The sequence below is a fragment of the Chelonia mydas genome, chromosome 11 (assembly GCF_015237465.2).
Source record: "Chelonia mydas isolate rCheMyd1 chromosome 11, rCheMyd1.pri.v2, whole genome shotgun sequence".
Taxonomy (NCBI): Eukaryota; Metazoa; Chordata; order Testudines; family Cheloniidae; genus Chelonia; species Chelonia mydas.
The window spans coordinates 55807292-55828662 of record NC_051251.2 but is presented as its reverse complement, the minus strand read 5'-3'; the positions used below and the strand labels follow the sequence as shown (position 1 = coordinate 55828662).

At 38.9% G+C, this 21371-nt stretch overlaps 2 protein-coding genes and 1 long non-coding RNA gene across 8 annotated transcripts in view; 2 read left to right on the top strand and 1 right to left on the bottom strand.

Annotated features, from left to right (window-relative positions):
- Positions 1 to 1156: 1156 nt before the first annotated feature.
- On the bottom strand, positions 1157 to 12051 carry LOC119567416. Of its 2 annotated transcripts, none has more exons than XR_005227421.1 (3): positions 11877 to 12051; positions 3852 to 3926; positions 1157 to 1417 (listed from the first exon to the last, which is right to left on the bottom strand). It is a non-coding gene; the product is annotated as an uncharacterized LOC119567416 (long non-coding RNA). The 2 variants fall into 2 exon arrangements; XR_005227422.2 differs by lacking the exon at positions 1157 to 1417 and adding an exon at positions 3495 to 3765.
- C11H2orf66 (chromosome 11 C2orf66 homolog) lies at positions 1413 to 9170 on the top strand. The gene is made up of 4 exons (XM_007071878.4): positions 1413 to 3110; positions 4811 to 4934; positions 6529 to 6729; positions 8860 to 9170. Exons 2-3 carry the CDS (start codon positions 4812 to 4814, stop codon positions 6709 to 6711), a joined length of 306 nt encoding a protein of 101 aa, XP_007071940.1. The 5' UTR covers positions 1413 to 3110; position 4811; the 3' UTR covers positions 6712 to 6729; positions 8860 to 9170.
- GTF3C3 (general transcription factor IIIC subunit 3) overlaps positions 11369 to 21371 on the top strand; it is a 28165-nt gene continuing 18162 nt past the window's right edge. For 2 of the 5 annotated variants that reach the window (XM_037913032.2, XM_037913033.2), the window contains exons 1-8: positions 11714 to 11945; positions 13924 to 14026; positions 15340 to 15530; positions 16619 to 16742; positions 17319 to 17510; positions 18056 to 18221; positions 19057 to 19204; positions 20334 to 20406. In XM_037913032.2, the coding sequence (XP_037768960.1) occupies positions 11844 to 11945; positions 13924 to 14026; positions 15340 to 15530; positions 16619 to 16742; positions 17319 to 17510; positions 18056 to 18221; positions 19057 to 19204; positions 20334 to 20406 (1099 nt within the window). In that variant the 5' untranslated portion in view covers positions 11714 to 11843. Of the gene's footprint in view, positions 11946 to 13923; positions 14027 to 15339; positions 15531 to 16618; positions 16743 to 17318; positions 17511 to 18055; positions 18222 to 19056; positions 19205 to 20333; positions 20407 to 21371 lie in introns of all 5 variants that reach the window. The other 3 variants (XM_037913031.2, XM_043525219.1, XM_037913030.2) reach the window with 2 other exon arrangements.

Genomic DNA, 21371 nt, shown 5'->3' with positions numbered 1-21371 from the left:
TTACCAGCACAGAGTAGAGTGGACAAACTTCTTCTCGTGTCTTGCTTACAACACTCCTGCTGATATATCCCACAATGATGTTCGCTTTTGGGTGTGGGAGGACAGTGTTACACTGTTTACTTATATTTAGCTTGTGATCCACTATAACTCCTAGATCCCTTTCTCCAGTACTCCTTCCTAGGCAGTCATTTCCCATTTTGTATGTGTGTAACTGATTGTTCCTTCCTAAGTGGAGTATGTTGCATTTGTCCTTAGTGAATTTCATCCTATTTATTTCAGACCATTTCCCCAGTTTGTCCAGATCATTTTAAATTTTAATCTTATCCTCCAAAGCACTTGCAACCCCTTCCAATTTGGTATCATCCACAAACTTTATAATTGTACTCTTTATGTCATTATCTAAATCATTTATGAAGATATTAAACAGAACCAGTCTCAGGACCAATCCCTGAAGGACCTTACTTGATAGGTTCTTCCACTTGCCTGTGAACCACTGATAACTACCCTCTGGGAACTGTTTTCCAACCAGTTATGCCACCCATCTTATAGTAGCTCCATCTAGGCTAGTTTATTTATGAGAAGGTCATGTGAGACAGTATCAAAAGCCTTACTAAAGTCAACATATATAGCACATCTACTGCTTTCCCCCATCCACAAGGCCTGTTACCCAGTCAAAGAAAGCTATTTGATTGATTTTACATGATTTATTCTTGATAAATCCATGTTGACTATTACTTATCACCTTATTATCTTCTAGGTGTTTGCAAATTAACTGCTTGATTATTTACTCCATTATCTTTCTGGGTACTGAAGTTAAACTGACTGGTCTGTAATTCCCTTGGTTGTCCTTATTCCCCTTTTTATAGATGGGCAATATTTGCCCTCTTCTAGTCCTCTGGAATCTCTCCAATCTTCCATGAATTTTCAAAGATAATCGCTAATGGCTCAGATATCTCCTCAATCGGGTACTTGAGTATTCTACATTCTGTATATCTCTTATATCTTTCATAACTAAACCACTGTCTGCGTCATTCAGGGTTACTGGAAAGTTTACAGTGACTGCCATGGTCTTTGGACCAGGAACATACATGGGATAAGTTACAACTTGTAAATACAAAATCTTTATTTTCCCTGATACAACTAGAATGGCTCAACATCAAAGACAAAAATTAGTGGCACCCTGCCTTTAATTCCTGTCATTAGGGTTCCAAGCTTCTGTATAATTGTCAATATTTCTTTGAAAAAATTAATAATTGAGATATTTCTATGGAAATGACCTTACTTGCACACTTTTTATCCTGCATGACAAAATGCAAAGTTTTCTTCTTTTGATGTTTGCTTCAGAGGGTCTCAGTGTTTTCCATTCCATGACCACGCAACACAAAACACACCTTTGTGACACTCCCATATTCCCCATCTAGACATAAAGAAAGAGCAAGAGTATCACAATCCGCAGGTTGGGAACCCCAAAGACTATTTGGATTTCTAAGGTTTTTCTTTCCCTTCTTCAGAGACCTGGTGGTGTTTTAGTGGACTCTAATGTGGTTTATACTGGGGTTTTGTAAAATCAAAACCCTGTAACTCTTGTTTGGTTTTCTTGGATTAATAATTAAGTGATTGTAATTTTGGTTAAAGTAGTAATAAAAATCATTGACAAAGAATATGGGATAAGTATGAAGCCTAAGACCCAATGAGCCTTTGCTTTAGCTGACCACAGAAGCAGCTATTTTCTCCTGGTCCAGGTACTGAGAGTTTTTATGGGATATTTTTGACTCTTATTATATTCCGGTTCTTGGAATGAAATGATTTTAGTTCACAGGCCAACAAAAAATATGTAACAGCAGTTATTGCAGGCAGTATCTCCTTCCACTCCCCTCGCTGCCAAAACAAACCACTAGATATCTCTTCACATCTGAGACAAGTGATACCTTTGGACTCGCTCCTGTTGCCATTAGAGTCAGAGAGATTTGCATTGACTTATACAACCGTAGGATCAGCCACAATCAGGGACTGGTAGGAGTACAAATATCCCCCCTCAGCCGCCTTCCAAGATACTAGGTGAGATACTAGGTTAGAAAGCTAAATTACAATACAGGAGTTCATTAATGCAGAAGTAGTAATGGGCAATTTCAGATGTTTTATTTAACAACATCTGTTTATAATGGACATTAAAAAGATTTTTTTCAACACATCATTCAATTATTTTATTAGTCATATTCAATTTAGTCTGCATCCAGTACATCATGCAGATAAGATGCCCACATTATACGATAATAAAATAAACCACCTGAAATTGCTTCTATTCTGAAGAACTATCTTGATAGTATATGTTTGTCTATTCATTTGTGGGGTTTTTGGAGTGAATGCAGACAGAAAAGCAATAATGGCTTCTACTGGACCAGATCCTAAAAAAATGAGATGAACTAAGTATATTTACTTTTTCAGAACATATCAGAAATGTTTTATTTTTCCATATTTACTTCAAATTATTTCTCTCACTTGTTTATATTTTTAAAATATTATTATTTGTATTACAGTAGTGCATAGAGGCCTCAACAGAGGGGAGGGCCTGGTGCTTGGTGTCCTACAGATGCTTAGCAAAAGCCAATCCCTGCCTGAAGCCCCTACAATCTAAATAGATAAGACAATCCCCATGTTACAGACAGGGAAGTGAGGCACAAAGATTAGGTGACTTGCCCACAATCACGCAGGAAGCCAGTGGCAGAGCCAGACATTCAATCCAGACCACCAGAGTTCCAGTACTGAGATCTCTTAATCAAGGAGCAAGGTGGCCGGTTAACTTTTTTCAATAACTGTTTCTATGGGGGGAAGTAAATAGCAAAGACAAAGATGAGTTAATTATTGGGTCTGTTTATGTTCTCTTTCTGATCTCACTGAAATCTGTAGAAACCTCCAGGACAAACACAGTCTCTTCTGTGTCTAAAAAGAGAGAAACTCTACAAACAGAATTGCTGAGTGAAACTTGGTGAATGCCCTGGAACTGGCACAAAACCAGAAGTTTTCCTCACTACGGGACATTGAGGTCCTTCTCAACTTCTATCTGCCTTATATGAGAAGCATCTGCTTGACAGACATATAAAGAGTGTGGGGTGTGTGTGTGTGCTGTGACTAGCTTATTCGGTCAGACTGGTTAATTTAAAATAGCTGAAACCCCATGCAGTTTATTCAGCCGTTTCTCCTGTTGTTGCTGTCCGTGGTGTTGATCTGAAAGCCAGAATGCATGTACTTAAGAGCTCAATGTCTCCAAGCTGCTCACAGATAACAAAAACAATCTAGTCTAAATATTATAATAACTCCCAGTATAACCTTATAAGATAATCTATGTGCTAGGTACACACACTACTACAGATAGCAAAATAATGCAGCTGGAATTTTATTTGTGTTAGTGATGTCAGAGTTCCTAGAGCCATAGATCAGTGTCTTTAAAAAGTTTAAATCTCAATAAATAAAGATACACACCTACTGGTATGGCATTTTATACAAATATTTATTATTAATAACAATGGGCTGGTGCTAAAAGAATGACCAAGATTCCCATCTTGAAAAATGACAGTTTAGTGCAACTGCTGTAACTAAAATGTTCTTTAAACTGTAAGGAGAAAAATATATGAGAACTACAATCAAATGTCACAGCAGTTTTGAATTGATATTACTGAATAAGAACAAGTTAAAGAGTGTAGTCCTTGTTAGAATCTTTGTCTAGAATACCTTGGAATCATCCACTCTAGTATCCCCAGATGCAATCTGTAAATGAACGGAGATAACATCAGGATATCAGGTCAATATTTTCATTAAGGTGCTAAGATTTTGCATCTTGAAATAGACCTCACCTTGCTATCTTCCAGCACCAGGAAATTGCACCATATCTAGCTTATCTTGGAGATCCTTGTGCCAGATATAATTATCTGAAAAACAAATGTATAAAAGTAACATTTTATTAAGCTTCCACCATCCCTGCAGGAAATTTCTTATTTTGCCATCCACAAATTTTCAGTGATGTGGCTGGATGAGGAGGGAGGGCATTGTGTGCTGCAAAATTTAGTAGCAACAGGCCTTAAGAGTATCAATGATGAGATTCTCAAGGGTCTTTGTCATGGACGGAAATGGAATCATTACTGCAATACTACTAACGTCATTGGCACCCACCCACAGTCAGTCCACTAGCAATATAAGTGGAGAGATCCGTCTGTTTTGCAGATTATAGACAGGCTAGCTAGGAAGGGGCAAGCCAGAGCCAAACTTACAGGTAAGCTTTATTTAAGGAGAGAGAGAGAGTAAGTGTTTGGGTATTTTTATGTTGCATCAAGTTGTAAAATGTACTATATTATTAATTTATTATTTCATATATTTACTATATTTAGTTTTTCTCAAGCAGTTTTAAAATTGGGCTATCTGGATTTTTAATTACATTGCTGTATTTTCCTCAGGGCACACAAAGATCTGCTGCTGTAACAAAATGGTTAGCTATTTTAGAACTATTATATGATGGAAATAGAGAGGGGATCCACTGTCACAGAGGTAGCAATGGAATGGGAAGCATTTCTTTAGGACTAATCTGTTCCTCAAGATACACTAAAGGTGGGGGGGAGGGAGGGAGAAAAACCACACACATACTAATATATATTCTCCAGTAGATAGATCCTCCTTGTCATGGACTGATTGTCTTAAACCATTTATCCGCATTAATTATATGAAATGCTTGCTTTCATGTGTCAGTAGTGCATGTTTTATAGAACTCATGCAGTCTGATTCTTTCCTCCTCTCATGTGCAATCTGCTCATCTCTCCAGCATGTGGAAAGTGGCACTTCTGGTTCTGTGCACTATGCTTACTCTGAGGGGGTTGGCAAAGGGGGCTCCGCTGAGGCCAGAAGAAAAATGGAAACCTCTGAACAATCCCAGAAACCGAGATCTGGTAAGGAAACCCTGCAGGAAACATTGTAATGAAGCCCAAACTTTGTGTGTGTTTCACATATTTAGGTGTCTCATAATAAGAATTTCTTACCTTTTGTAGTTAAAAACTTCAAAGTGAAAAGGGAACCTCTTAGCTAATGTTAGTAACTCTGCTGTGCTCTGTATAGTCAGTGTCAGCAGCCACCTGCACATGCTTTAATCTAACTTGAAGAAACTTTCAATTTCAAATACTGCACATGGATCTTCCTCATACCTATGTACAGTATACATTAATTTTAAAAGAGATGTATTTTGATCTGTGAAAATAGAACTCACTTTATCCAACAGAATAGGGGTGCTCTGTGTGTTCTCCTAGTCCTGTTCTTGTTGACTGTATAGATAATATTGCTTAAGTCAAATGCTAAACCATGGTTTGAAAACACAAATATATTCACATCTGACACAGCACCTTGAATGCTTTAAGATATGACAGCCAATTAACAGTAACGGAGAATATTCGATTACAAAGGATTATTTATAAGGTCTTATGCAAAAGTTGTGAGAAACATGTCAGTGATTAGCAGCAATGGTTGTACTTGTTTGGAAGGTGACCAAATATAAATTAAAAAAACCCACTAACGAAAACCTAGTATTTTTTTAAATCTAATGAAGACTATCCAGCCAAAGGATCAGCTCAAATCAGTTGCAGGTGACTTTTAGGATAAATAAAATTGTACTGGAAAACCTGAGGCTACTCTGGCTGTTGCTAGAGGCTGTTCTTAATGCAGGTTTCACTGTGTGTCTTTTCTAAAGAAAATGTTAGCAAATTGGGCAGCATAATACTCTAATCACATTTCTTATAAAGATCTTAGAGGCTTTACATAAACTATACTCTTGTATATTTGGAACGCATATCAGTTTGAGGGACTTCCAGATATTGTAGGCTGTTTAATAAGCTTCACAGTTAAGGTGTACCCTAAAGCCTAGGGATCTGAAGAAATAATTTCAGACCTTTGAAACAGTCTGATTCAATCTTCCTGATTTATGCCACCTGTTATTTGGAGAACCAAAGCTAACAAATACCTTTTACTAATATTCTCGGTGTCAGAAATATACACATTGTGGGGACTGGCAGTTGGGAGAGGTTTTCTCCTCTAGGTTACCAGTTTGCATCAGTACAGCTCAGCTGAGACCTCAGCTGAGATGGGTTGGTGGTCTTTGGACAGGTGTCCATATCACAAGGCCAGATTCTGACACTCTTCGTCACGATGAGAAGTACCTTACTCCACATGCAATCCCATTAACTTCAGTGTCAGAATCTGGCAACAAGTGCTGGGTCTGTGTGGCCAGTCCCATCACAGGGGCTAATGATTGACTGTACTTGGCAAACGAATATGACTAACTCACTGCAAGGTGTCATCATTCCAGGTCATACTTGAAACACAGTGTGAAAGCCGAGTGGAGCAGCTTGCTCTGCCATTGTCTATGCTGTACATGTTTGTGGCTAAAATAGAGGATTTCATTCCCATCCAGTTCCTTTCACAAGTAGTGTATTTACTTTGTTTTAATGGATATGATTATTCATTTTACATTTTTGAAATATAAACTGTCTTCAGTTTTTCAGGACACTCCAGGCTTATTTTTCGGGAAGAGGTCTTGATCTGAGAAAGTTCCTAGATACTTTCTCCATGAATAATGACAGACCCAGGCCTGTAGCGATCTACTCGGATCCTACTGCTTCTGCATTTGCAGATTATGAAGAAAAGAAAAAAATATTTCAAAACTACTTCAAAGGCTGAAAGAAGCTGCTGACCAAGGTAAAAGTGATTGTTTTTCCTCTGTGCTGACAGTTACATGTGGTTGAGTTACAGATTTGGATTCGGGTAATTTTCCCTTCTATATGAAGAAAAAAAATAATTTGCTCTTGATAACACATCAGAAACATGTAGTATTTTAACTCTCACTCAAAGCCGACTGAAATTTATTTAAGGAGAAATTTCTGGAGAGTTAATTTCTTTCTGGAATAACAGGAGTATATAAGAAGTATTCTGAAGTCAGAAGTGTATGCACTGCTTATGTCTCTAATTTATTTCCAGAGACAAATACTTAACCTTTGCTGGATTAAACAGGAAAAGATTTCAAGAGATCAAGTAAAACCTATTACAACCTAAATTTTTCGAGTGGCAGCTGATAGCCTCCCATGATATGTCCACATCAAGGAAAAAATAGACTCAAAAAAGAAAACATTACAGTAACAAAGAGTAATCCGCCTTTTAAATCTCTGTAAATGTAATGTGATTTTCATATTTCTTCAATTAAAAGTGAAAGTTGGATAAAATAGTATGCAAACTGATTCGTATGTCTATAATGTAAAATAAAATGAATCAAGCTTGCACTATTAGTATATCCATGGCCAAATGTACTGCAGAGAACTTGGTTATTTATTTTTTATTTTGTATGCTATATAAACAACAATCCTCCTTATGACACCATGATGAGGGTAGCTAAGTATTATTTCCCCCATTCTACAAACAGTAAGACCTTCAATAAGATTTGGATCAGGTCCCAAGTGACTTGTCCAAGGACCTACAAGGAGTCAGTGGCAGTCAAGATTAAAACTCAGGAGTTCCTGGCTTCCAGTCCTGTGCTTAGCTCACTAGTCCATGGCTCTGTCTGAACTATGTAGCACACCACCACCATTCATTATATTATAGTGACAATTGTATTAATATTTTCATTTTAAGTCACCTTTTGATGGGTTTAATTTGAAAAAAACCCAGCATCACACAAACAATGTCAAATGGATTTAAATGTGGTTTTAAAAGATATGCTCTGCCTCAATAAGAATTTATTAGTTTGGTGAAGGAATTACGGATTAAAAATCTATGGCTTGTGTAATGCAGGAAGACAGACTAAATAATCTTGGTGCTCCCTTCTGACTTTAAAATTGTGAAGCTATGAAAATTCTAAACTTAAAAAAATTCAAATGTGATTTAAATGACCCTTTGGAGTGTTTTTAGTAATAAATAGTGGGTAAGAGATGGTTTCTCAATAAAAATTTCTGGCTGTTCATAAATGAAAATATTTGCTTTGAGTGTTCTTACAAAATGGTTTATATTTACTGTGAAATTACTAAATTACTGGGCACTTGTGTTTTGCTGCATTAGCCACACAGAGGATAACTCAAGGTCTGGGGCCTACGGAACATAAAACAACACTGATGTTTGACACAAACTGATGAAGACCTAGAAACACAGAATTAACTGTGGTCCCCTCTCCCTTTGATTTACTGTGTTGTCTAAATATTGCATCACAGAAGATCAGATTCTGGGCCCCCAAAATATCTGGGAATTCTGTTGTTAACTTGATGAAGATTAAGGGGCTGAAAGACTGGGCATTTTAAAAAAATATTTAAATTCTAACCATGGTTTGTGTTCAGTTAATTATTTCAACTTCCTAATCTCTCTACCCTATCAGTCTTGCAGCCACATAATGTGCTAAACACAGCAGAACTGTACATTTCCACTCTAGGTGGGGGCAGGATTTGAAATCCAGTCCTCAAGCACCACAGAGCTGTACTCCACAAAGGTCTCTGTGCCACAATCATGCAGGGAGATGGGCAAGAAATTGTGTATATGTACGTATGCAGCCAGTGGCTGATCCTATGAAAGGTGAGAGGCCGGAACAAGCAGCCACAGTAGCTCCACCGCCACTCCATGGCCTTGAGAAATCTGTTCCTCACCCTGACGCTTACAGAGATTACTCCCAGTCAGAAAAGACAATAATTTACTGTTTAACAATGCTCACGCTAATAATTTGGGATTTATGAGCCCATCTAAGTCAGCGGGAGTGTTTCAGTTAGGGTCCTTTGGCTTTGGATCAGACCCCATGTGCTTTTAAATGCTCCTACTTACTATCCTTATTTTATTATTTATTTTTCCTTTCAGGTGGTTACTTTTGGACTTCATGTGAATTGGAAGCATACACGGCAAAATGTTACTGCTTTGGGGTTTCTAACTATTATCTGACAATTTAACATTTTCTTCAGCATCTGAGTCTTTACATACACAAATCTGACATCTGGCTGTAATTGCCATATTTGCTCACTTTTCAGGTGGTGAGGTATGTATGGTTGTGAAGATTGGTTTGACAAGATTTTACTTGTTGAAATGTAAATGAATGAAAAGTTCAATCTGATGTAGTTTGTCCGACTATTCCTAATTGTCTTTGTCAAGGAATGTAAATAAATGTTACCTTTTAAATTTATTACATCTAGCTTTTAGATAACTCTTTTCTTGAATGGAATTTATTGAGTCTTCATTATGGTGCTTTGTATTTGGTTTGGAGATGTGTGGAATTTAAAAAAAAAACACTTCAGTCATTACAGAAACCCATCTCTTTGTTCTGTTTGTACAGCACCTAGCGCAAAGGGGCCCTTGTTCCTGACTGGGGCTCCTCGGTGCTACCCCAATACAAATAATAATCTTTTTAAATCGTCATGAAAGAAAGATAGACTCATCAGATGTATACATCTGAGAGATATCCCAAGATCATCCTACTGAAAAAGGCAGAAGATAATACAAAAAGAGCCTCCATAAATGTGGAAATAAGAAAAGCCCTATGAAGTCCTAAGACATACATTATTAATGTCATATTCAAGGTCTCGTTCAGAAACACAATAGCCATCAGAGTACTTAAATGTTTTGGCTTTTATGTTTTGATAGGAATCTCATAGTAAAGAATCCCGATGACTCCCACAATTTAGTAATTAATAAATTATTTATAAGAGCCCATCTTACTATTTCTACTCTGACCATTCCTTATGTAGCTGAACCATTACAGATTTCCAGTACCATATTTTAAAATGGCATCAGGAAATCCTGCATTCAGATTACCACAGTTACTTCTCATTTGGAAGGTATGGCATTGATCCTGAGAAGACTTTTACACACGTGCTTAATACTCCACATGTGAGTAGTCCTATTGACTGAAGTTAAAGGATGAAATCCTGGCCCACTTAAAGTCAATGGCAAAAGTCCCCTTGACTTCAATAGGATCAGGATTTCACCCAACTTGAGCACATGGATGAGTCTTTGCAGAATCAGGGCCTAACCCCTTGTTTAATAATGGGTAGGAAATATGGAGGCAATAGCTCCATTGCTGTTTCAGTACTGACACGGTCACTAGCTATACCTGCACACCTGTAGAACCGGGACAAGAAGGCAGGCCACTGGCTTCAAAACACAGACATCTATCATCTAAATGAAACTCCTTTAGCTGTTAGTAGTTGAAGGGATTTTATTTTATAAACTAGCACAGGTAAGTAGTCTGGACCCATCTAGTCCACCAAATGGAGACTTTTTTTTAAAAAAGAACAGGAGACTGAATAGGATATTTAGAAATGCCTATAGAACTCAATGTAAATTAATACAAACTCAGAAGCTAGAATATATATCTGTAAGTGATTCCATCTTTGCCTGATAATACAATAATTGCTCTAGAAACATAATCACTGCCCTACTCCAGATGGGTCATAGAAATGGTTTCTCAATTTTTAAGAGTTCTGCTATTCTGTTTCCACTTGATGAAAAGAAAATTAACTGCAGATATCTTTCCTCCAAGGAATCTACATAATCAGTAAAATTTGAGTTATTAAATATACATCTAACTTTTGTATATTTCCATGTCAGCTGGCTGAAAAAAATTTAAGGGCCCATCCAACACTGCCTTTCATTTTCACTAGTACAAAGTGAGAGCAATGTGGGTGTAAACTGCTCCTATTCTAATTTGGTAGCATTTCATAATACTTAGTCCTGCCATGAGTGCAGGGGACTGGACGACTACATGACCTCTCAAGGTCTCTTTCAGTCCTATAATTCTATGATTCATACTCACTTTGAACTGTGCTGCCCAAGAGTTGAATCTGACTTAATCCTGACCAAATCTAGGTCTATAGATTTCCATAAATGTTTACATCCAATGGTATCTTCATAAATTAGGGAGTTAGACTTCTGTTCTTCCTGGATAGCTGCATCCATTTATTTGATCTAATCTGTGCCCTTCTGATGCACCTGTTGCTGTAGTTTATGTTCTTTTCATAGTCCTTCACTTCCTTTATCTGGTCAGGATTCAGTAACTCCTGTCTAACATGATCTTTCAACCACTTAGAACTGTGCAAGGAACAGGAGATGCCCTTTCAGCTATCAATAAGTACCTCCTTGATGCCAAGATCACTGAAGTTAAAGGAAAGACTTCCATGGATTTTAATAGACTTTGGATGGGGCCCATACAGAGCACTGGGCTGGAAACAAGGGTTTACTCCGAAAACGGTGGAGGGGCGGGGTAATGTTGGTGTTTGGGAAAGATGTTGGCTGAACTGAGCACAGGAAACGCTTATTTTCAGATCAGGTGGGAGGCGATGGAGAGCAGTCCCTCTCCTCACCGGCCCCCCCGCACAGCCCCAGTCTGAAACGGGCGCAGCTTTGCCGAACGCCCGCAGCGTCGGCGCCAGTCCCAGGCTGGTGCGGAGACGCGGCGGGGGAGGACAAGCTCTCCCGCGTACACCGAGCTCTTCCTCAGGCCTGGCCCCCGGGCTCAGCGCCGCCCTGAGGCGGCTGCTGCTGAGTGCGGAACATCAGCCGCGCACGGCCCCCGGGCGCTCTGGGGCCCCACCCAACCCGCCTCTACCATCGCCCCGCGGCCTCCGGCTCCCTCCCTCTGTGCCAAGGGGAGGCCAGCGGCTTCGCACCCTTACCGCGCATGCTCACGGCTCCGCCAGCGGGCGCTACCCGGGAACTCTTGCGCGGCGGAAGCGAGCTGCGGTCGGACCCGATTAACAAGGGACGCCGAGTCCGTGCGCGAAACAACCCTCCCCGTCGCCGCCGTCCCCATCCCCCACCGCCCCTTCCCTGGGTTCGCGGCAGGGCTCGCGATGTCGGGCTTCAGCCCCGAGCTGATCGATTACCTGGAGGGGAAAATCTCCTTCGAGGAGTTCGAGAGGCGCCGAGAGGAGCGCAAGAGCCGCGAGAGGAAGGTGAGGGGCCCGGCCGCTCCCCTCAGGCGGCGGTTCACGGCCGTTCCTTGGCCCGTTAGTGCCGCCCCCGCCAGGCCCCGCTGTCCCTTCGCCAGGAGGCTCCGCCCACGCTGCACCGTGGCCCGGCGCGTGTGCACACTGCGGGAACGAGGGGAGTTCAGGGTGCAGGGCAATGGGCTGGGGGGATGAGGGGGGGATGGCCGGGGAGGTTGCAGGGCAATGGCCTGAGGGGGGGATGGCCGGGGAGAGTCCGCTGCACTCCCAGCAGCAGATAGGGCACAGACAGGGGATGCCCAGCAAGGTATAAAAAGCAATGTAGACAATGAAGCAGCTTAGGCGAATAGAGTGCCTTATGTTCCTAACTCCCCTGGGTGCGTAGCTTACACACATTACTACATGCTCAAGCAGTGCCTATCACATCTACACTGCTGTTTTTGGCAGTGTTGTGTCCCTGCTGCCAGAGCGTTTCCATGCCAGACTGACAGTTCCCAGCTGTGGAGAAAGGCGCTGTCAGTGGGAAACTGTTGGAGCCTTCCCCCAATGCCAGCGCCTTTCCCCCTTACTGTACCTCCCTGCTGTTAGAGCCTTTCACTTTGGTGTGTAGATATGTGCTGCAGTGACAAGTGTGGACGTAGCCTGACTTCCGCCGTGGCATGTAGCGCCTGTGCTCTACGTGCCAGCATAAGTGTGGACATTGTTAATCCATGAAATATTTTGTTCACTTTCAACTTAATTTATGATAATGAGATACATGTGAGAAATTACTATTATTTGATACTGGTAAGATAGGACTCTTGTACATTGCCATGTTTCTGGAAAGACAAGGGAAATTCTTGGTGAGTGGAGCCCAACATCATAAGGAATGGCAGTTCCTTTTGCAGAGTGGGTAGGTGTCTGGCTCTGAAGAGAATCTTGGTTTCCCTGGCAAGAATGCTGGTTCCCACACTGCAAATGGGGGTTAAAATTGGAGAAAATGAGAATTATACTCCAGGTTCCCTCGGGGACATGAAGGCCAAGCATTTTTCATTCCCATAATGGGATAAATATAATTTTGTACGCATACAAAGGTTTTGTTTTGATTCATTATTCATGGCTGTAGCTTTTAAGGTATTTCTAGATTTGCTAGCAGGAGTTGTTTTATTTTATAAACATGCTATTTTTGTAGACTAAAAACTGTCCCTCTTACTTTATAGGCAATTTTTGTTTAGTTAATGAAAAGAAACTTAGATTATGTTGGAAATTTGGAACATCTGATCTTTTCTATTTCTTTATGTATTTTCATGATACAAGAAGCAACTCCTTCAAAGATTATTGAAGTGCTCTTTTCATTTCTTCATTTATTTGTGTATTTTCCACTATATCCCAACTACAGTAAATAGGAGAGCCATTGCTGTGGTCCACTGAAATTGCTGTTCCACACAAAAATACTTTGTTCCCCCAGAGGAGGCTTACTCCTTACTGGTCAGGAGAGCATTTTAATCCAAATTTCTCATAGGTATAACAGATTGTTTCAAGAAACTATTAATTGCAACATCTAACTATGTAGGGGTTTCAGCATTGCATTTAAGTTTAGACAAAGGAGGCAAGCTTTTAAAAACATTCATGATGTTTGTTTACAATTTTGTTCACTTGGATAGTCACACCTCATTTTTTTGTGAGATGTTGGGAACCGTATAATCTTATTCCAGTGTACTTCAATACAAGCAGTATTCTTCAAGAGACTTCAGTCAAAACTAATGTAGGACAACAGTGAACAGTCAGAATATTGAGTTCACTTTACACTGGTGCGAACAGAAGTTTCTTATAATCAATGTTGGTGCCTGTTTTAATGGAATAATATAGCATCTGTTCCATCAGCAATGCAAAAAGCCAGAAACCCATAGTCTAAATGCCAGTAATTATAAACACAGGTGGAACAGTAAAATTAAATTAGTAGTTGTACTGCAAACCTTGTAGCTAATTTTGTTGATGTCTGTAGGATGGAGAAAGTGTACCTACTGAGGAAAATACATATGACCCAGATGCTCCATCTACATCTGGAAAAGGATCTGGTAAATCCCAGAGTCGCAATGAAACAGAAGGTACGTGTCAGTATGGTGGCTTAACTGTAGAAATGTAAAAATCACAGTATTTTGTTGCTGAAACCGTGTGTTCTTTGATAGGTAACTGTCAAGGCTGATTCCCCACTCTGGCACTTTTAGTGCAGAAGGTCGGGGCCCGCAAGGATTCTAAAAATTACTACTGGCCACTCCAGGCTTGTATTAAACTCCCAAGGTTACAGCTTCTCTCTGACCTTGGATGGGTAGATGCTGCCACTACCCAAATGCAAAACCCTCTTTTTACTCAGGAAGGCGCACTTGGGAATTCCTCCGTGTGGGGTACCCTCAAGCCCTTTCATGCCCCCCTCTGGGGAAGAGCTGAGAAAGAAAACAAAGGAAATCAGCTGTTTCCACCAGCTAATTAAACAACATGTGCACAAACCTCTTAGGACACAAAAAACGCAATCCTGTTCTTAAAAAGGGTAAATTTTATTAAGAACAAAAAGAAAGAAAATACATCTGGAACTTAGGCTATTGCTAGATTTAAAAAGAGCAAATATAATAAGTATCAAGAATGGTTTTCTTGAGATCCAGCTTAAAGGTTACAAGCAAAACAAAAGCACCTGGGGTTAGCACAGAGGAGTCCACAAACCAATAAGAAAAAAAGAGATAAACCTAATCGTATCTTTCTAGACATTTTCTGATCTACTTACGTATCTGGTGTTTCAAATTGAGTAGTTTTAGGTATGATCTGTGATTTCCATACCTGGTTCACAGCTTTTTACAGCATAGCTTCAGCCCTGTTTTGCTCTGTCCCCTCTCTCCCGAGAACAACAACAGACAGCCAAAAGGGAAGTCTTGTTTCAATTTTAAAAAGTTCTCGCCTTCCCATTGGCCCTTTTGGCCAGGTGCCCACTCACTTCCCTTTACCTATGCATGCAGTCAGACTTTTTAACCCTTTACAGGTAAAGCAAGTAGAGAACAGCTACTAACAGGGATTTTATAACTAACTAACTGGCTGGCTGGGTGTCCATAAAAGGTAGCTCCCCCCACCCCCTTCATTTATCACAGTGACTTTTAAAAACAGTTTACAGTTTGCACAATTAGAGAATGTAAGTATGAAATGGTTGTTCTCCATCATATCCAGGCTTGCCATTGCACCGGTGGGTGTCCTGTATCTCCAAGAGGCAGGCTCAGTCAATCATAGGGAGGAATTGGGGGAATTATGGGGGTATCAGCAACAACAATTGCAATTCCATCTGCACGACCAGCAGTATTTTAGACCTGCCTTAAACACCAACACACACTGATTCACCAGGATGTGTTGTAAATCTGTTCTGACTCTCTTCAACCAGGAGAAACGACAGATGGGGTCAGTAAATCCGTCCATCGGGTCTTCGCTTCCATGCTTGGGGAAAATGAAGATGAGGAGGAGGAAGAAGAGGAAGAGGAGGAGGAAGATGAAGAAACCCCTGAGCAACCCACAGCAGGAGATGTTTTTGTATTGGAGATGGTGCTTAATCGAGAGACCAAAAAAATGATGAAAGCAAGTATTTGCATTTTAAAATCTTCATGTAGTCTGCATGATACCACTGAAGCACAGTGAATAAATGTTGTCTGTAGCATCATTTTAGAGACATGATGCTAATATTTGAAAACTTAACTGAAAATGTTATACATGATGTCTCCTGATCCCTTTTAACTGTTTGATTTTTTTACATGTCTGTATATTTTAAAAGATTCCTGCTGGTCCCTGAGTCAGTTTGTTGACTGCGCTTTATATAAGCTTCCTTCGGCTGTTATTGAGATCTGTCATGCTTGGGTTGTGAGCTCCATGTGCACTTACCATCCTCAGGTTTTGGTTTAACTGAACTGTTTTTGTTGCAGTAAGATTTCACCTAAGTCACAAATTCAGCTGAAGAGTCCTCCTCTTTTATCCCGGCGTGGGGCTGCTCATATAAGGGCACTTGGTTAAAGAATAGGGGAGTAATTTTTAGTTTTTCTATAATTAGATTTTAAACTTTTATAAATGGATGTTGGGATTACACGGCAAGCTACCAAAATTAGTTCTGACAGTTTTATTAGTTGTATTATTCAGTGGTACTGAAACAAATTTTAAATAGTGTATATTTGTTTAACAAAAATTACAGATGTGATTGATTCCTCTTGAATTTGGGCATAATAGAATAGGGCTGGCATTTGAGCAGTCCAAAATAATTGGACAATTGACCAGTCAAATATTGTCAAGTAAAGCCAAAAATGGTCAAATATTTTAGAGCACTAATTTATTAGAATAGGTACAAAAAAGAGTAAGGCTTTAGAATCTTAAGTGGGCTTACCCTTAGATGCTTATGCCTAATTACAACCAAGTTACTTAACTGACTTATTTTAACTCCGGAAAATGCAAAACACAATGAAATGTGGTAATAATAAAAGAAAGAATGACACCATGATGTAATCTAAAAGGTAGGCCACCGCCTACATCAGGGCATTCTTGCTAGAATATTTGACCATGTTTGACCCTGGTGAAATAATAAGCAGTCAATTTGATATTGTTTGACTGGTCAGCTGATCAGTTTGCCAAACCTGTTATGGTATATTTATATTTGTTTCTGTTATAATCTTTCAATTTAGGAGAAAAGGCCTCGCAGTAAACTTCCTCGAGCCCTGAGAGGACTCATGGGAGAAGCCAACATTAGGTTTGCTCGAGGGGAACATGAGGAAGCTATACTGATGTGCATGGAAATCATAAGACAAGGTACTTCAATATTTCATGGGAGTGTGTGAGACTTAAATCTTATTCCTTTTGATGGCTGGTATATTAATCTGGAATTTATAGTATTCATCAAGGAAACTGTAAAAATTAACTGTGTTGCTTCATTTAATATCAAATACTGCAGCATAAGGAACTGGTCTATTTGTAAATGGTCATATCATTAATTTGGTATTAGGAATACTCTTAGCTCATCTTTAAGCATTCTCTCTTTCTGTTGTTGTTTTGTTGTTTGTCAAAAGAAATTAAGACCCTGATCCTGCAAAGACTTATACCCTTGCTTAGCTTTAAGTACTTAAGTGCCATTGACTTTGCAGAATTGGGGTCTAAATGGGTTGTAGAAATAGTTTGCTGTATGGATAAAATACTATGTAAGATTTCGTCAATTTGTTTAATTACACATAAGATGAACTTGGAGATTGTCTGAAAGTTTCTTTGTTTTAACAAATTAATTGAATATTTCATATACTTCTAATGTGCATTATTTGCAGAATCCTAAATTATTTTATTTCAGGTTGGTTAAAAGGTTTAAAACTTAATGAGTATTTTTGTCTTTAATAGCTCCTCTTGCTTATGAGCCATTTTCTACTCTTGCCATGATCTATGAAGACCAAGGTGATATGGAGAAATCATTGCAATTTGAGTTGATTGCAGCTCATTTAAACCCTAGTGACACTGAGGAGTGGGTTAGACTGGCAGAAATGTCACTAGAGCAGGACAATATTAAACAGGCCATATTTTGCTATTCAAAAGGTAACGTAATGACTATTTTACTATTCCTTTGTACTTGTGGTAATTTTATTTGATAATGTAATGATAATCATTTGATTTGCTTTAGCTATCCCATTCCGTTTTCTGTTCGCTGAGACTGTGGTAACATTGTTTAAAACTGATTTGATCTTTGTGTATAGGCATGTCTCATTCTACGAGGTCTGAGAGTTTTTCCTTCTTATTAAAAGTGTGTGGGAACATTAAAAGTCTATGGATGATTGAGCAACGCCTTTTGCTGTGTTTGGGAGAAGATAAACATCATAAATTTATATATTTGAAAGCATTACATTAGTAGCTAATGTACATACTAGAGAAGTCTATTGGATTTGGAGTGTTATAGGAGATCTTTCCTCAGGCTGCAAATATTGTTTTCTGTACTATTTTTCTTATCTTCTAAGATGATACTGACACTTGTCACGGGCTTTATCACGTATGATTCAGGAGGATAGTCAAGCAAGCATAGTGAGCCCAGACTTGCATTTGTCTAAGCTATGTACAGTACTGACTACTTGTGGTTATTGTCGTAGCTCTGAAGTATGACCCTACCAATGTGCGTTATCTGTGGGAGAGATCAAGCTTGTATGAGCAGATGGGAGACCATAAAATGGCAATGGATGGCTATAGACGTATCTTAAATCTTCTGTCCCCTTTTGATGGAGAACGCTTTATGCAGTTGGCCAGGGACATGGCGAAGTAAGTTCTTTTGCCAATAGCATGACTTGATTTTCCAAGATTGAAAGAAATCTGATTAATTTAAGCTTATTCCCTTTGCCCTTTAGAAAAATCATTGAGAATTTCTTCTTGTGACTTCTACAGCCTTTAAAATAATGCTCTTTCTGTAGAACCTAGTTAGTTCAGGAGCCATGCCTGAAATCAGGAACTGAAGCAGTTTCTGGACAGTATTACATATCCAATAATTAGTGCTGAAATCAACTGTTTGATGTATTCAGCAAGTCAGTTACTGCTTTGTGTGCCTCAGTTTTCTTATCTGCAAAACAGGCTGAGAATAACTTATTTCATCTCACAGAGGCCCAGCGAGGCTAATTCTTTAATAATTTAAAGCCCTTTGAGATCCGTGGACGGGAGGTGGTGCATGTATGCAAATTAGTGTTGTAACAATATTAGAGTTTCAGCTGAGAGTACCTTAATACAATAAAGCCTGCTAACTTGGTTACGGGGACCGGGGGGGAGACGGGGGGGGGGGGGGGGGGGGGTGAGAGAGAAGGCAGTAGAAAGCAATTTATTGGGTTTTTAAAAAGTTAACATGTAAGAGAAAAACTAATGATAAAAATCAGTTAGTCAAATGGTAAAAAATTATCACAAGGTTGAAAAATCTGTTCTTTTTTACTTAAAAAAATCCTGACTTGCTCTAATAAAAATGCTCATAAGGAGGAGAAGACAAATAAAAGGGACAAGGGAACGTGTTAAAAATCCATACAGTTTTTTGGGTGAATCTTAGTTGACTAATTTTCATAATATGCGTAGCACTGAAAATTGTCACTAATATCTCATACCCATATTTTTATAGGAGTTACTATGAAGCCAATGATGTCACCTCTGCTATTGAGATAATGGAGGAAGCCTTTACTAAACATCAGAGCCTCATCTCCATGGAAGATATTAATATAGCAGCTGAACTGTATATCTCCAACAAACAGTATGACAAAGCAATGGCGGTATGACAATGAAATGCTTTTGTGTCAGGTTTAATCGTTCTGTGCCCTTTAGAAGGACAGATTTTATCTTAAAGATTTTGAGCAATATAGTTTTTCTAGTTTTGTGATAGTTCAGCAAGTCTAATACGTTAATATTCATTACTCCAGTCTGTCAGTAAATTAGCATTGAAATCAAGTTTGATTTATTTGGTAAGAGGCAACAGAAGATTTGTATGTTGTTTCTTGGGGAAGATTTTAAAAATGTGATTTTCTTCTCCTTAGATGTATTGATCTGGGTAACCTGATGAAGCCAATCAGTCACGATCTGTGTGTCTGTGACACATCAGCACAGATCATTCATAGTTTAGGGCAAGAAGGGAACGTTAGATCATCTTTATGACCTATAATACATTACAGGCCATTACACCCAGTTGTTCTTTGTTGAGCCCAATAAGTTATGCTTTAGTCAAATACACCCAGATTCGATCTGAAGACCTCACAACATGAAGAAAACACCACTCCCCTCAATAGTTTTTTCAAATGGTTAATCACTCACTGTTAAAAATTTATTTCTAATTTGAATATGTTAGGCTTCAGCATCATGCCATTGGTTCTTGTTATGCCTTTCCCCACTTGATGAAAGAGCCTGTTAGTAGCTGTAATTTTTTTTCCCATGAAGGTATTTAAACACTGTAATCAAGGCATCTCTTCTTTTTGGTAAGCTAAACAGTTTGAGCGCTTCTCTGTCTCTGACTGATAAGGCATTTTCTCCAGCCCTTCAGTCATTTTTTTGGCTCTTTTCTTCAACTTCTCTGGTTTTTCAAGATTCTTTTTAAAATGTGAAAACCAGAATTGTATACATTATACCAGTATCAGTCTCACCTATGCCATATGCAGAGGTGAAATCACCTTCCTGCTCACTACTTCTCTATGGAAGTCTAAATATTTTAAATCAAGACAGTCTCTATTAACATGTGGTCCAGACCTCGGGGGGGGGGGGGGGGGGGAAAGAATGTAAAACCCTGTATTAACTCTTTTTTGCATGGGTTACTCCGGCAATGACCATGTTGTGAAGCTGTTTACCTAAAACAGTTATTTTATGTTGATTTTATTGTTTCTAACAGGACATGAATTGCTCTTCCATTTTTAGGTTATTACGGATTTTTCAGGAATTGTAGTTTCAAAGAAAGTGACTGAACAAGGCCCTTCTGAGGAGAATAAAGGTAACTGGCAAACAAGCAGCTAGTACGATGCCGTGTATACCAGTATCTCCCTTGTAGCGCATGTTCTTTAGAGCTGTTCAATACTTCTAGATTTTTCTTGAAAAGTTCTTCATTGTTGTAGGTGACACATGGTCTATTAAACTTTTTATAGCAAATTAATTTTGCTCATGAAAGCCAGTTGGCCACTTTGATGTGGTGACTCATTAAACCCATGGGCTGCTGTCTAGGTTATAATATAATAGGTGGCTAGTTAAATTGCTAAAACTCCCACTGAGGTTTTCAGATCAGATGATTTACTTCTCTTAGATAAATAGCTTTTGAAAAACACTAATTTAATAGCATCTTGACTCAAATATCTGTCTTTATACTAAATGAGATAAAACTAATTATATTCTTTTTAAACCCTACCTGTGCAATTACAAATTCATATCTTTTGGTTTATGCAGATATATAAATACTAGTTTGGGATCATAAATTTGCTCCCACATGAAAGCCATTGCTTGGTTCTGAAAATGTTTGTCTGCTGTGCTTTTAAGTGGTTTATCAAGCTGAAAATTTTTTTTTTTTTAAATAAGTAAAAAAACTAGCTCAGGCCAGTAGTATTTGTCTGTGGCTGACCAGTTGGTTTAGCAGTGAAGTCCAAACCCAGTGCAAATATAAGACCTAGTCCTGCGCTCCTTTTTCAGGCAAAACTCCTGAAAAATCTTCTCACTACTAAACATAAATGAGGAGCAAAACTATTATGAATCAAAAAATAAATGCAGTTTATTATGTCATGCCAAATCACATAGTTATTAGGACAAACCTATACAATCCACTAGAAGCTTACTTTCTCTTTTTCCTTTCTCAACTTTTTAAAGCCCTTGTCACTGTGCCATCTTTTACAAAGATGGCCTACTTTTCAGTAGTTAACAAAAAGCTACTAATCAAATGTAGACACCATATTAAATAGTTTTGGATTCACT